This window comes from Scomber scombrus, chromosome 15 (assembly GCF_963691925.1).
Source record: "Scomber scombrus chromosome 15, fScoSco1.1, whole genome shotgun sequence".
Taxonomy (NCBI): domain Eukaryota; kingdom Metazoa; phylum Chordata; class Actinopteri; order Scombriformes; family Scombridae; genus Scomber; species Scomber scombrus.
In genome coordinates this window covers 28,503,598-28,516,446 of record NC_084984.1, presented here as the reverse complement: position 1 = coordinate 28,516,446, position 12,849 = coordinate 28,503,598, and the positions used below count along the sequence as shown (strand labels likewise).

Genomic DNA, 12,849 nt, shown 5'->3' with positions numbered 1-12,849 from the left:
ATATTTTCTTGATCAAATAATCAAATGATAAACTAATTAGTTTCAGCTTTATTGCAATCAGAAATGTCAATGTGTGCACAGCAGTAGAGCCTGTTTACATAGAAGTCATTTATTTAGAAATGTTCAGTCTGAAATCTGCTGATACCCTGAAATGACACTGATTGTAGTTGTTTTTGTGCCCTCAGGAGGTCATGGAAATGACGAGCACCTTCAAGCAGCAAAAGTTCCAGCTGGTGCAGAGCGGCTTCAACCCCTCAACAATCTCTGATCCTCTGTATGTACTGGACCACCTGCAGAAGAGCTACATTCCTCTAACAGACAGTATCTACCAGAACATCCTCTCTGGAGAACGCAAGCTATAGAACTCACAAGTATGGGGTGATGACACAGCTCCAAACAATGCACAAAGAGGGATCCGATTCAGTAGCTCTGCTTCTTGCAGTATTTTATATTTAATGGAAACATTTGTGCCTACAATCAAGTTGAGTGATTTACTGAGATCTGAATGAAAAGCTGTTATCTAATTAGTGAATAAGCTGAATGAGCTTCACTACAGATATGTGAGCAGTAATGTCCCTAACGTACAGTTATTTTTGTTCAATAAATAATATGAACCTGAATGCATCACAGTGAAACAACTATACCTTAAAAAAAACCTGAAAACACACCAAGTACCTCAAACTGAAGATATTTCTTATTCATTTACACATTAATAAGAAAATATTTGACAAATCTGTTAGTTATCAGTTTTGAAAGTGTTAGTAAGGTTAAGAAGTCTGAAATATGTTCAGCAGTAAATGAAGGATATTTGAAGGAACTCTTATTCAGTTTATTAATGAACTGTATTGTATTTACTAGTATTTCATGTATTTTTGCATGGATTAAGAGGTTTATAATAGGTAAAAGACCTTTAAGATACAAAAAAACTAAAACATAATGGTAGCCTTTAATTTGAACCTTGAAGAAGCCTTCATTTTTCAATTAAGGTGTACAATTTGTGGTTAATTAATTGACACATTGATGAATTAACTGTAATATATTAAACTGATGTCTGTTTAGAGGAAAATAAAACCACACAACATGAAGGCTATTCATTAACTTATAGCTTAAAAGGAACTTAACTTTACATTTAAGGTGGAAATTCAGGTGTTGAAAGAAATGAATGGATTATATGAAGGGAGTTCATTGGATTATCTCTATGGTTTAAAATAAACCAAACATCATTCAAGTCATCCCTGTAAAGTCACTTTAAAGCCATTAAACTATACAGACATAAATAATTCATTAAAATGACCACAATATATGATCATCCATTAAATAAATTATTTCCTTTTAAATCCCGTATAAAATGCCATATTTACTGCAGCAGTTAAAGGTCAATAAAAAAGAATTTAGAGTAAAAATTGAACCGATTCTATTTATATAAATGGTTCACAGATATGGTTTTGAAAATTTGCTGACACGTCAAATGACTTAATTCTGTTAACAAATGTATCCACAAATATTTCATTTTCAATGATTTTATTTTAACCAGTCAGATTTAAATACATCATTTTGACCAAATGATGACCAATCACAGCACACATGCTATGTGTTTGTTCAATTCATATTGTTTATTTTTGAAACAAATAGAACTCTGTTTGTCTTGACTGATTTGGAAAGAAAGATTTGAATGTAGAAGTCCAAAAGTGCCCAGATGTTTAGCCATATCAAAGATTTTCCCACTTGTGTTTTTTTTTTAATGCTGTGAAAGTTCTGATGATTGATATGATTTATTTATCAATTTAAAACAAATTCTTTGCTTTTGTTTACCTACATTTGAATGTTTGCTGGTAATGTACTGACAGACATGAATACTGGCTCAAACCAGTCCATTAACATGAGAGGTGTTAGATGCAGGATGAGGGGAGTGACTTCATAGTGTCTGCAGTGTTCTGCTTTGAGATATCAACAGCTTATTTCAGAATATTCCCACATTTACATTTACACATAACTGAGATGAGAGATGTAAATATCAACTGTGACTGAGATGTACAGTGTTATTCAGAGGTCTGAGCTGTTATACTGTTTACTGGTTGGATGTAGAATGTGAACAAGTTGTACATTGTAATATTTAGAAGGTTCAATTCACTCTGTTTGTGTTTGAGATATGAAGATAAACTATATATAAAACATAATGCATACACATGAAAAGATGATTGTGATTTATTACAACTTGGGTCTTATTTTGTAGTTTTAGCCTTCATTTCCTGTGAGCCATAGTAACAAGCAAACTGCTAAGAATTCACATGATCAGACAGGAAGTCACATGATCAGACAGGTTGTAAACAAACTTCCTCCATAGAGGAATGTAAGCTCAGAGTGTACAGGTGGATGCTGGGTGGTGACATTAGAAAATGCTCAGACTAAATTAGAATGAAATTCTAAATTAGACATTTTCTATGGTTTAGAATAGATCATCTAACCTGTCTAATCATGTTGGACTTAGTTGTAGTGATGTCATTCTGTTCTCAGTACAGTGATGATAGAACTTTGTATAAGACCCTAGTTGTAATAAAATTGATACAGTCCCACATTTTCGGAAATCTCATGAGTACTGTGCATCCAGTGTAGTGAAAAGTTTGACACATTCTCTGCATATTAACAAATGTCTTCTTTACCCTTTAGCCTAGTTTTACAAGGTGTGTCAGGCTATCATACACATCCTGTATCCAAGGACAGAGTTCAAATCTGACATCCTCACTATGACGACAGGGCAGTAGAACGGTAATGTCAACAGTGATATCTCCTTCTGACATTTCAACGTTTATCTCTGTACTAGACACTCTGAGGTGAATCCATGTCTCTGACTCTGGATGAGAGCGCAACAAATATATATATATATTCACAAAATGTTAAATGAAACATTACTGTTAAAACATTGTGTTGATGTGGTGAAGTAAACCCCTGATTAACATCAGCTGTGCAGGCTGTTTGGTCAGAAACACTGTCTTGTTCTTTTTCAGTCTTGCAGAATTAAAGGAATCAATTCAACATGCTGGATAAAATACAGCTCTTCATAAGTGCAACTGAACTTTGCACTTTTTAAATGTTTGCACACAGGAGGACTCAGGTGATTAGATACCCATTACACTCTGTTGAGAATAGTTCCCATGGTCCCTTTGTACACACTTCCAGGTACACTCTTTCTGGTTACTTTTGTGGTGTGGCATTTAAATGTATCTGATACAGAATGAAGTAAGATATTATGTTTAATTCCTCATCTACACTACTGACTGACTGGACTCCTTTAGGAAGGAACTGGTATTCATATCATTTGATAATGGTTTAATTACAGTATCATCATTTTGGGAAAACAAAAGTTATCAATATCCTGAGAGAACAAGATATTTTTTATCATGTCAGCTTGCAAAGATGATGTGGTTAGTTGATAATGTCAGTTAACATAACTATTGGTTAAAAGTAACCATAACTGCAAAAATCTGAATCAGATCTTATTAAACCAGGTAGTGACTTGTTCCATGGAGATACATTCATTGTGTTAACTGAAAATGTGCTCATTAAATTAGTTTGTGTGATCGCTTTTGAAACTAATTAAAGAAGATACATCACCAAAAAAAAATCTTCTTTTAATCAGAGTTATGACATTTATGGAATGTGAAAAAGTTGTGGCTGCAATGTTTGTTTTAAATCCCCTCACCTCAAAATCACAAGCACAAAAGAGAGAATCCTTGTTTTCTTCATATGATCGTTATTATGAGAAAACAACTTTTTGAGATAATGGGTAAAATAAAAGAAAAATAGTTTCCAACTGACTTGTTTCATTCCTAGTCACAGAATTATAAGTTTGTTTGTTTTTTGTTTTTTGTTTTTTTTAAACCATATAATATCCAACGCCTGAGGTCAGCCCCTATGAGCAGACCAATATATGTAACCAAACTCCTTAGTATTGGCTTTGTAACAGAGGGGAAATACTATGAGCTTAGTTCATCTAATGTGAATCAGGACTATCATCTTGTTTTACCTCTGACATGATCGAGCTGAGCCACAAACTAAACACTGTTACCTAAAGCTGCTTGATGTTTGTGTGAAGTTTCACTTCTGTTCTCGTCTTCCTGCAGTTTCATCACACACACTCGCATATGAGTTTGCTTATTGCTTAATTATGTGGCAATAATTAAGTCATACTGTTATGTGTTGACATTTCATGTTGTTATGTCTTATCTGGGGGAAAAAAAGTATTTTGTCTTCTGAGATAAACAAGTCATTTTTTTGTTTTTGATTTGATTAGATTTATTTCATATCTTCACATTTCCCTAATCTCTGCACACTGTGCATTTGTTAAAACGTATCAGTAAAAGTTTATTATGATCTCAGCATATGAGCCAGAAGTACATCAACAGTTAACCTCTAAGGAATTAACTCAAATTTCATACCACATTTTAATATTAATAATGCATCATTTAAGGCTGAATTGGGTTAGGGTGTAAAAAGACAAAAAATAAAACAGATTTTTGTTTTCTTTTTTCTGGATTGGTCAGAATCAGAACTCTTGATATATATATATATATATATATATATATATTTTTTGTTTTGTTTCCCCAGCACAGATCAGTCTCAGAACTCAGTATATTCAAGCCCTTATCATTTCAGATACCTCTTTTTATAGTCAACACTAAATATCTATAATCTCTCTGAGCTTCCCTAGTCTGTTCAGCTAACGTTTACATGAAGACTTCCCTACACAACATGAGCAACATATGTTGCATAACATAAGTTATGTGTCAGTTGAACCATGAAGCAATTTCCAATAATGTTTCTATTTTCTCAGTATCATAAATTCATTGACTGTTAAACTGGTGTTTAAAGATGCACTAATCATTATTGTTATATTAGCACTATAACTTCATTCCCAACGTCTCATCAGCCTACCTACACGCAGTGAAACAGGTCTAATAAAGCCACTGTACACTACCTGCTCAACAGACAGTATTTTTCTAATATATTTCTCTCTGGTGGAGACCAAACCAGAGCTGAAAGGAGAGTGAATCTCAGTTGAACAGAGACAATACTCTAAATTCAAGTTCAACTCTGTGTGCTGGATGTGTAAATAGTGTTTTTACCAACATGTTACCAACTTAATAAGGTGATAAAGGTCCAAGACAAATGTTTAGTAGCCATGAAAAAATCAGTTTGCCTTGAGTGCCAGACCTCTGCAGGTTAAATATCAGCAGCTCAGGATATGACTTTAAACATGGCTGCACAGACAGTTCAGAGATTGTTGCTACACTGGAAGAGTTCTGTAATTAACTTTGTTGAAATCACAAAAGGTTTTGAATTCCAACATGTTTTGTAGTGTGCTTATATTTCATATTTTTGATTGATGAGAGCTGGACTTGTGTTACAGAAGTTCTGATGTCAGGACTTTAGCTCTCTGTTAACAAACAATGTTTTGGTTTCTCCTATTTCATTTTTTTGTTTTCTCTCACTTAGCCTTTATTCATGTTACGTCTTCTTTTGCATAAGCTGTAACACTTGGCTAAATGTCAGTCACTTTACTTTCAATTGATTCTGAGTGTGTTCATTCACATTATTGTTTAGAGAGTTTACAGAATTTCCGAAAATGCTAATTTTGTCAAATAAAGTCAGTGATTGACAGATTCAGAGCTGCATAAATACAGGTACATTTTTATTGGTAATTATTATTTCTTGGGAAACCACTTACAGCAATACTTTTAGTGTTATGAGTATTTAAGTTTGCTGAACTTGTTTTAATTTTTCATGCACACTGATGTAACATGGTCTGTTTGGCTTTGCCTCCAACAGTCAGAACTTTAGTCAGATGTAGCCTGACTGAGGGGATGAGTTCTAGTGCCATTGTGTATAAAAAAAATACCAGAATAAATAAATATTGGTCCATTCAGTACATTTGCTTTGTTGGTTTTATTTAAAGCATGTTATGTTTTTAAAGCCCCTATGTGTGTCTTATGACAACAGTCATGTGACCATATGAACAGTAAAGAGGTTTTCCTCTCTGTAATCATTCCTCCTGTTCATACTGACTATTAAAAGATCTCCTTCAAATGTGCTTTCAATGGAAGTGATGGAGGACTAAATCCACAGTGTGTCCACACAGTCATTTAAAAGTAGATGATCAGATTCTATTGAGCTTCATCAGTGTGAGTTAGTCATATCAAGTGATATCTGACACATTTACAGTCTTTTTAGCATCACATTCCCTCTTAGTGTTTCCCTGTTGAGCTGTGGTGGAAGTATAGTAACAAGAAGAGGAACTTTGGTACTAAAAACACTGTAACGTTGAAACATAGAAGATGAAGATTTGACTCATTTGGACGACTAAAGCTTCATATTAGCTTCAGATCAACTTAAAGACCTGCCAATTTATTTTTGTCCTCTTATAAGGATGCCACAGTTGTGCGAGTGTAGCTAATGGAGCACATAGAGGACATGACGTGGAAGCTATCATAGCTTTCACATTTTATATCAACATGGGAGGTAAGTGATCTATTTCTTGCAGATATTGTGTTTTGGTTGCTAATAATCAAATTGTTATTTCAATATGAGAGTCTAACATTTTGTAAGCTTTAAGAAATATACAGTAATTTCAACCCTTTCAATGCACAACTTTTATTCCATTTTAACTGAATTCCATATTTCCAAGTCCCCTTCCCCAGTTACCTTAACCCTAACCTTTAAAGTACCTCCAGGACCCTGTAGTACCCCAGTAGGAGGTCCAGGACCCAAGTGCAGGCCTCTAGGCATCCTCTGAAGTGGCCCTTTCTTCTCTAACCCTAACCCTGACCCTTACCATAACTGTTTCCCCAGGCTCCTCAGAACCCTCTGGATCCCCAGTGGTGGGCCCCAAGACCCCAGTGGGCAGCCCAGAACCCTCTGGATCCCCAGTTGGAGGCCATGGAACTCCCAAGACGCCCCCGGTACCCCAGTGGGAGGTCCAGAATGCCTCCGGACCCCTGTGGACCCTGACCCTTACCCTCATACACATAATATACATATTTTAGGTTTATGCTTACTCTAACCTACACGTCCTGGACATGCACAGCAACTTTAGTGACCATGGCTCCACCTGCTGGATGCTACTATGTATGACGTCTCTTCCAATGGAGTCCAATTGACTCAGAATGGCCTGAAACCTGCTCCTAGACACTTGCTAATGAAAGTCTGTGGCAAGTCAATATCACAAATCACACATTGCCTCAGTGGGCTTTACAGTTTAATGTGAATCCATCTCTCTGCAAAGATAGATATGCAATAAATGTTATATGTAAGAATACACAAAGAAAGACAAGCTACAATATGGGAAAACAGGATGACAAAGTAATTGATAAATTGATAATGAACTAACTCCCATTAGCAGCTAAACAGCCTCCATCACCATAGAGACCTGGAAAGAGGACAGACTACACAAACACATCACACCATACACACAAGGGAGAGAAAGAGAGACAGGACATCATTCACAGGAGAGAAAGGAGGTCTTCCTGAAGCTATGCTATATGTTTCTACACAAAGGAGCTTTAACTGGACATGAGTTCATTACAAATATTACATACAGTCTTCATCAATATATCACTGGATTCTGTTCAAAAGCAGTGGACAAAAACTTTGATACTGTATCCACATCACAGTTCATTTTTCAGTTTGGGGGAAATGCTGCATCAGGGTAACCAGTTCTTAAATGGAACTCTTCCTAAGAAGGTGACTGCAGTTAGACATGAGCTGTAGGAATAGTTTAATGTGTAATGTCAAGATGTGTTTTTCCTCACAGAAACATCCACCTCTAGCCATTTCTCTGAACTGTGCCTGAGAGTATAACAGGTTCTACAAAGTTCTATCTAACAGCTCATCTGATATGAATTTAGTGAGATGTGTCTGTCTTTGACCCGGTGAGTGATTGTTAGGACTGTTGTTGTGGTGCATTCATGAAAATAATGGAAGATATATAGTAGGACAACTGGAACAAACTACCAACAGAACTGAAATCATTTTAAAATCCTGGTTAAAAACGTTCCTCTGTTCATGTGCTTATGATTGAGCTCTTTTAAAGCACTTTAGAAATGTAATCTTTCATTTGCACTGTATGTCGTTTTATTTTATGCTGCACTCTCATATTTTATTCTCTTTTTTAGTCTAGCTTTTTTATTTTCTTTCTCTCTTTCTATTTTTTGTACTTTGTTTGGATTGGGTTCTTTTTTAGTGTATGTTTTAATGTTTCCACTTTTTATTATATAATTGGGTTTTATTCATTTATTTTTTAATTTTATGTTTTTTATGCTTCCAATTCTTGCTGTCAAATGTTTGTTTTTATGTAAAGCACATTGAGTTGCCCCTGGGAATGAAATGCACTATATACATAAAATCAAAAGTTAAAGTTCTGATTACACTATGCAGAAAAATGGCCACAATTAGTGTTATAATATATTATTGAATAATTATTACTGATGCAATAATGTGTGAGCAGAATTTTACTGTTGTAGCCAATCAAGTTGGGGCTATAGTACAATGTTTCCTCCTGGAAAGTAGGAGTAGGAGCAGGCACAGAAAGAAGCATGAAATGGAAAGATTACGTCAGAATTCTTCAAACATCAAATAGAGCATAAAATGTGTGTATTCAAATAATAATGCTATATAATATATAACACAAAGAAAAATTCATACAATCACAAGAAATCATGTCACTCCCCTAAAAGAATATCAGATTTCATCATCACAACATAATCATCATCATACTTCATAAGCACAATCAACATTCATGTGTTCATCAGACACAGTACAGATGAGAAATGATGTTAAAATTAAACATTTCTTAACATTTTCTTTCAAAATCTCTTAATGTAATATATACACCTACTAAATGACCAAGGATTGAGTTTTAGAGTTTAGGGCCACTACTGGAAATGATAAATTAAGTACACGTACACCCAGTGGCGTGCACAGATAGACACTAGGTGGTGCTATAGCACCTGCCCGTTGCCCTCTGGACCAAGCAAGTGCCCTTTTGAAAGTTTTTTTTTTTTTTTTTAAACAGTTTACTGTATGTGGCCCATGTTGACATGATAATCTATAATTGCTCGACGATTAAAAGCGTGTGATAATAATAATTTTCAGTCAGCATTGTGTATACCCACTTCTAAATCCCCACTGATGCACACCATTTAGTAGTATCTGCGAGCCAAATTGCCCATTTTTTTCCTAGGATGGTGAAGCCATGACCCACGCTACTCTGCCTCTAATTGGCTAGTACACGCTGTCAATCTAATCAGTAAACTGATGAGCCAATCGGAGGCAGAGAAAGGCGGGCCATGCCGAGGTAAATATTGCTAACCGACGAATTTACTTTTACAAGTTAACTTTAAATGATTTGCCTTTAGGATATGCAATGAACCGCCGGGGGGTATTCCAGAAAGCGGGTTATGTGAAAACTCAGAGTAAGTTAACCCTGAGATGAGGGAAACTCTGTGTTATCCGTTCCAGAAAGAGAGGTAACTGAAACTCTGAGTCAGTCACCATGGTAACTGACTCTGTGAACATAACCTGCTCGCTGGCAGGTTTTCTTTAAGAAACCCTGAGTTTCTACCTGTCTCCTCCCACCTGAAGCAAGCTGACAGACATGGGTTGTCTGTTTCTTCGCAATCTGATAGATATCGAGGCAGAATTAATTAGCTATGCCTTATGTCGGGAGATCAGGGCTCAATTAGATGTGCTTTCATTCAGAGATGAATATCTGTTAGAACGGTATCACTGTTCATTACACTCAATCATTTCTTAACATTGTCCGGCCATATCTGCCTTCCTGTTCATCTTATTTTTAGGAAGTATTTTATTTAATATTCATGTACACATCGTCACATTTTAGTCTTATAATCAATGACTCCAATATGTATAATATGTAAAATTGTGTTAAATAAAAGTGTTAAAATAGTGTAAGCAGGATATTAGATGAGAGGACATATGTGTTAAGCAGCTTTCTGTTGGGGGTTTAAATTACTACATGTTGAAGTAGCCACTGAATTAATATTGACTTTGTTTAATAGCCTACGTCAACTATGAATAACATCAAAGCGAGGTACAATCATAGCCCAGCAAAATGTGCCTTACTTTTCTGAATTATGTTTTTTTATTTTATTTTTTAGCTGCTTCCAAATACGTTACACCACTTTTTCACCTGTATGCTACAATATTAAGTGAGGTAAGTTAAGTCAGTGGAGTGGTGCATTAAAACTGAAGCATTGACTCAGGCAGCAGTTTTCTCCCATGCTGCTTCTCTCTCCTTAGCGTCTGCAGCGGTGTTACTTTTTGTGAAATATATGATCATATTCAACACAGGCCTACAGGGGGAGCTCCAGTTACAGTGGGGTGACGTACCTCGAGCTTTTTTCTCAGTAGTTGCCATGGTGAATCAAGGTATCGGGGCTCCATTGATGATGGCTTTGTATAGTGGTCGCGCACGCGCTAAACTCAAGGTTAACATACTCAGAGTTGATTGAACTAATTCAGATCAGCTGTTCTGGAACCGCATACTCAGAGTTTCCCATCTCAGAGTAAGTCAACTCAGAGTTCTGGGTTAGACTCAGAGTTTGTTGAACCTCCTACCTGGAATACCCCCCCCCCCCCCGGTAAGTTTAGGTAGATTGCTTGTTTGGAGTAACTTCTGAAACATTGGACACAGAGAACAGTGCAACACAAATAATACAACATGTTGCCAGTGAGATGCAGAGCTAAATCATCAGTAGCATTATAGCATCATCCTTAAATTAGCTGTCCTAATTGACGAGGCATCTTCTTTAAGTCACAAAGCTGTCATGACAGTTTCTATTAAAGCATCAATTCAAGAAGAAATCACTTTTGAGTTTATCTGATTGATTTTGATGTGTGGAAGAGAATGATATGTGTTGTTTTTTTTAATCTAAGGTGAAATATGAACAAGGATGCATTGTCAAATTCAGATCTGAAGAATTTTATTTAAATAAATGTTCAAAAAATAAGTGAAACACCATGTTTGCCTCATTTATATTGTACATTCATGCAGGCTGCCTGTGTGACCATTAATACCTACAAACTGCTCCTGATCAAGTCATGTTGATTTTATAATAGTGGCACATCTGGCCCACACTATCTGTTGCTAATCAGCTGTTCAAAGAGAAAGAAAGAAACTACTGACTTGCCAAGTGAGAGAATAGGTGTCATTCCTTATTCCTTAGTCCATCCACAGTGTAGATGGACTAATAGTTCACTCACAATGCATAGTTGTCTCTCACTAGTCTGTGGGCCAGTATTGGTTTAGTCACTTCATAATCCTTCCTCCCTGAGATCAAGCAGCAGAAATGATGTGACGATGAGCAAATACTACTGACAGATGTTTGGGTAAACTAAATAGAGTCTTACATGTCACTGTTTCTAAAACAGGGCGTTTTTCTGGTCTGCGTTAAAAAAGGGCAAAATGTAGAGTATACCCACTTCTCCAGGGACCACTACACCACTGATTGTAGCTGCCCAACTTGCTAAAAACCTCTAATGTGCGTATATTCCAGAGAAATAAGACAACAGTGATTGACTGATCAGTGCTATAGTCCAATTGAAAGGTCAAGTAATTTTATTAACATATTGACATAAATAAATATGCAATTACATTCAACATGTAACTGTAATGTTTTTTTGTTTAAAAAAAAAAATCTCACACTGCTATAATAAGGCAGCCGGCAGTTCCACCTGCCGCACAAAGTGCCCTTATTTTTCACAGAGCACCTGCCCCCCAGAATGTCTGTGCACGCCACTGCGTACACCACTCGAGCATATGAGGAATTTTCTCTAGTGGTAATTCTAGCTCCTTCATAATGTGTTATAAATGTATCATGTTTACATACATACACACTATAAAGATATTCAGAGTGGTAATGTATGATTTGGGATTGGAGGTTAAAAGTAAAGAGCACTGTGATTTTTGATGATGTTTCCACTTGTATGTGTACGTGTATGTTGTCGTTCTTCTTCTAAACAGCAGGTGGCACCAAAACATTTTGAACGTCACACAGCAGACAGAGAGGAGAGATCAGAGTTTGACTGTCAAGAGGCTGTTTAAGATGGAGTGTAAAGGAAGAGGCAGAACATTTCACTCACTCAACTATCATTTTAAAGTTCCCCCAGCGGGGATGGTTGTACCAAAGGGAGAGTTGTAACAGTGTCACTTTCACCAATAAAAGATGACATAAGAGTCTTGTGATCAATTTCATGTATAACTACTCCCTCCCTGACATTGCATGTGAATGTGCATGGCTGTGAGAAAAAGTGTGCAATAAATGTTCATGTAGATATTGTACCAAGCTTATATGTTGATTAATACTGATACTGTTTAAATGTGAACTATGTTACTTGTATTAGATTAGAGAGTAGGTTCTTAGTTATTTTATCTATGCTTATTTAAGATAAGATAAGTTTTCAAACCACCATGTTGCTACAGCTAGCTAAACAATGGCTGACAGGAGTGGTGATGGTTCTAACACCTTTTAAGAAAGTGTTACAACTGTCCCCATAATCACTAATCACAGATTTGTGCAGTATTCCCAGACAGTGAGAGAGGAAGACGAATAGCCGTGTGTCTGCACATGTACTTAAGGCCGCATCAGATGACCTGATTCAGGGAAAGTCAGTGAGGTCGATCACCAAAGTTTACTCTATCTGTCATGTGACACAAGAGGAGGTGTTGATTGGTTACTTGATTGAAGCATGCAGACTTCAGGATTTCTTTGTGTTTTTGGTGAAGATTAAGAAGAATTGCAAGTTTTGGCACATGCACAATAAACTTATTCTGTA

The 12,849-nt window shown here is 36.2% G+C and overlaps 1 protein-coding gene across 1 annotated transcript in view; it reads left to right on the top strand.

Annotated features, from left to right (window-relative positions):
* Positions 1-2,193, top strand: part of slc27a6 (solute carrier family 27 member 6) — a 30,054-nt gene extending 27,861 nt beyond the window's left edge. The window contains exon 10 of the mRNA XM_062435069.1: positions 186-2,193. Within this exon, the coding sequence (XP_062291053.1) occupies positions 186-362 (177 nt within the window). The 3' untranslated portion in view covers positions 363-2,193. The remainder of the gene's footprint in view (positions 1-185) is intronic.
* Positions 2,194-12,849: the final 10,656 nt, after the last annotated feature.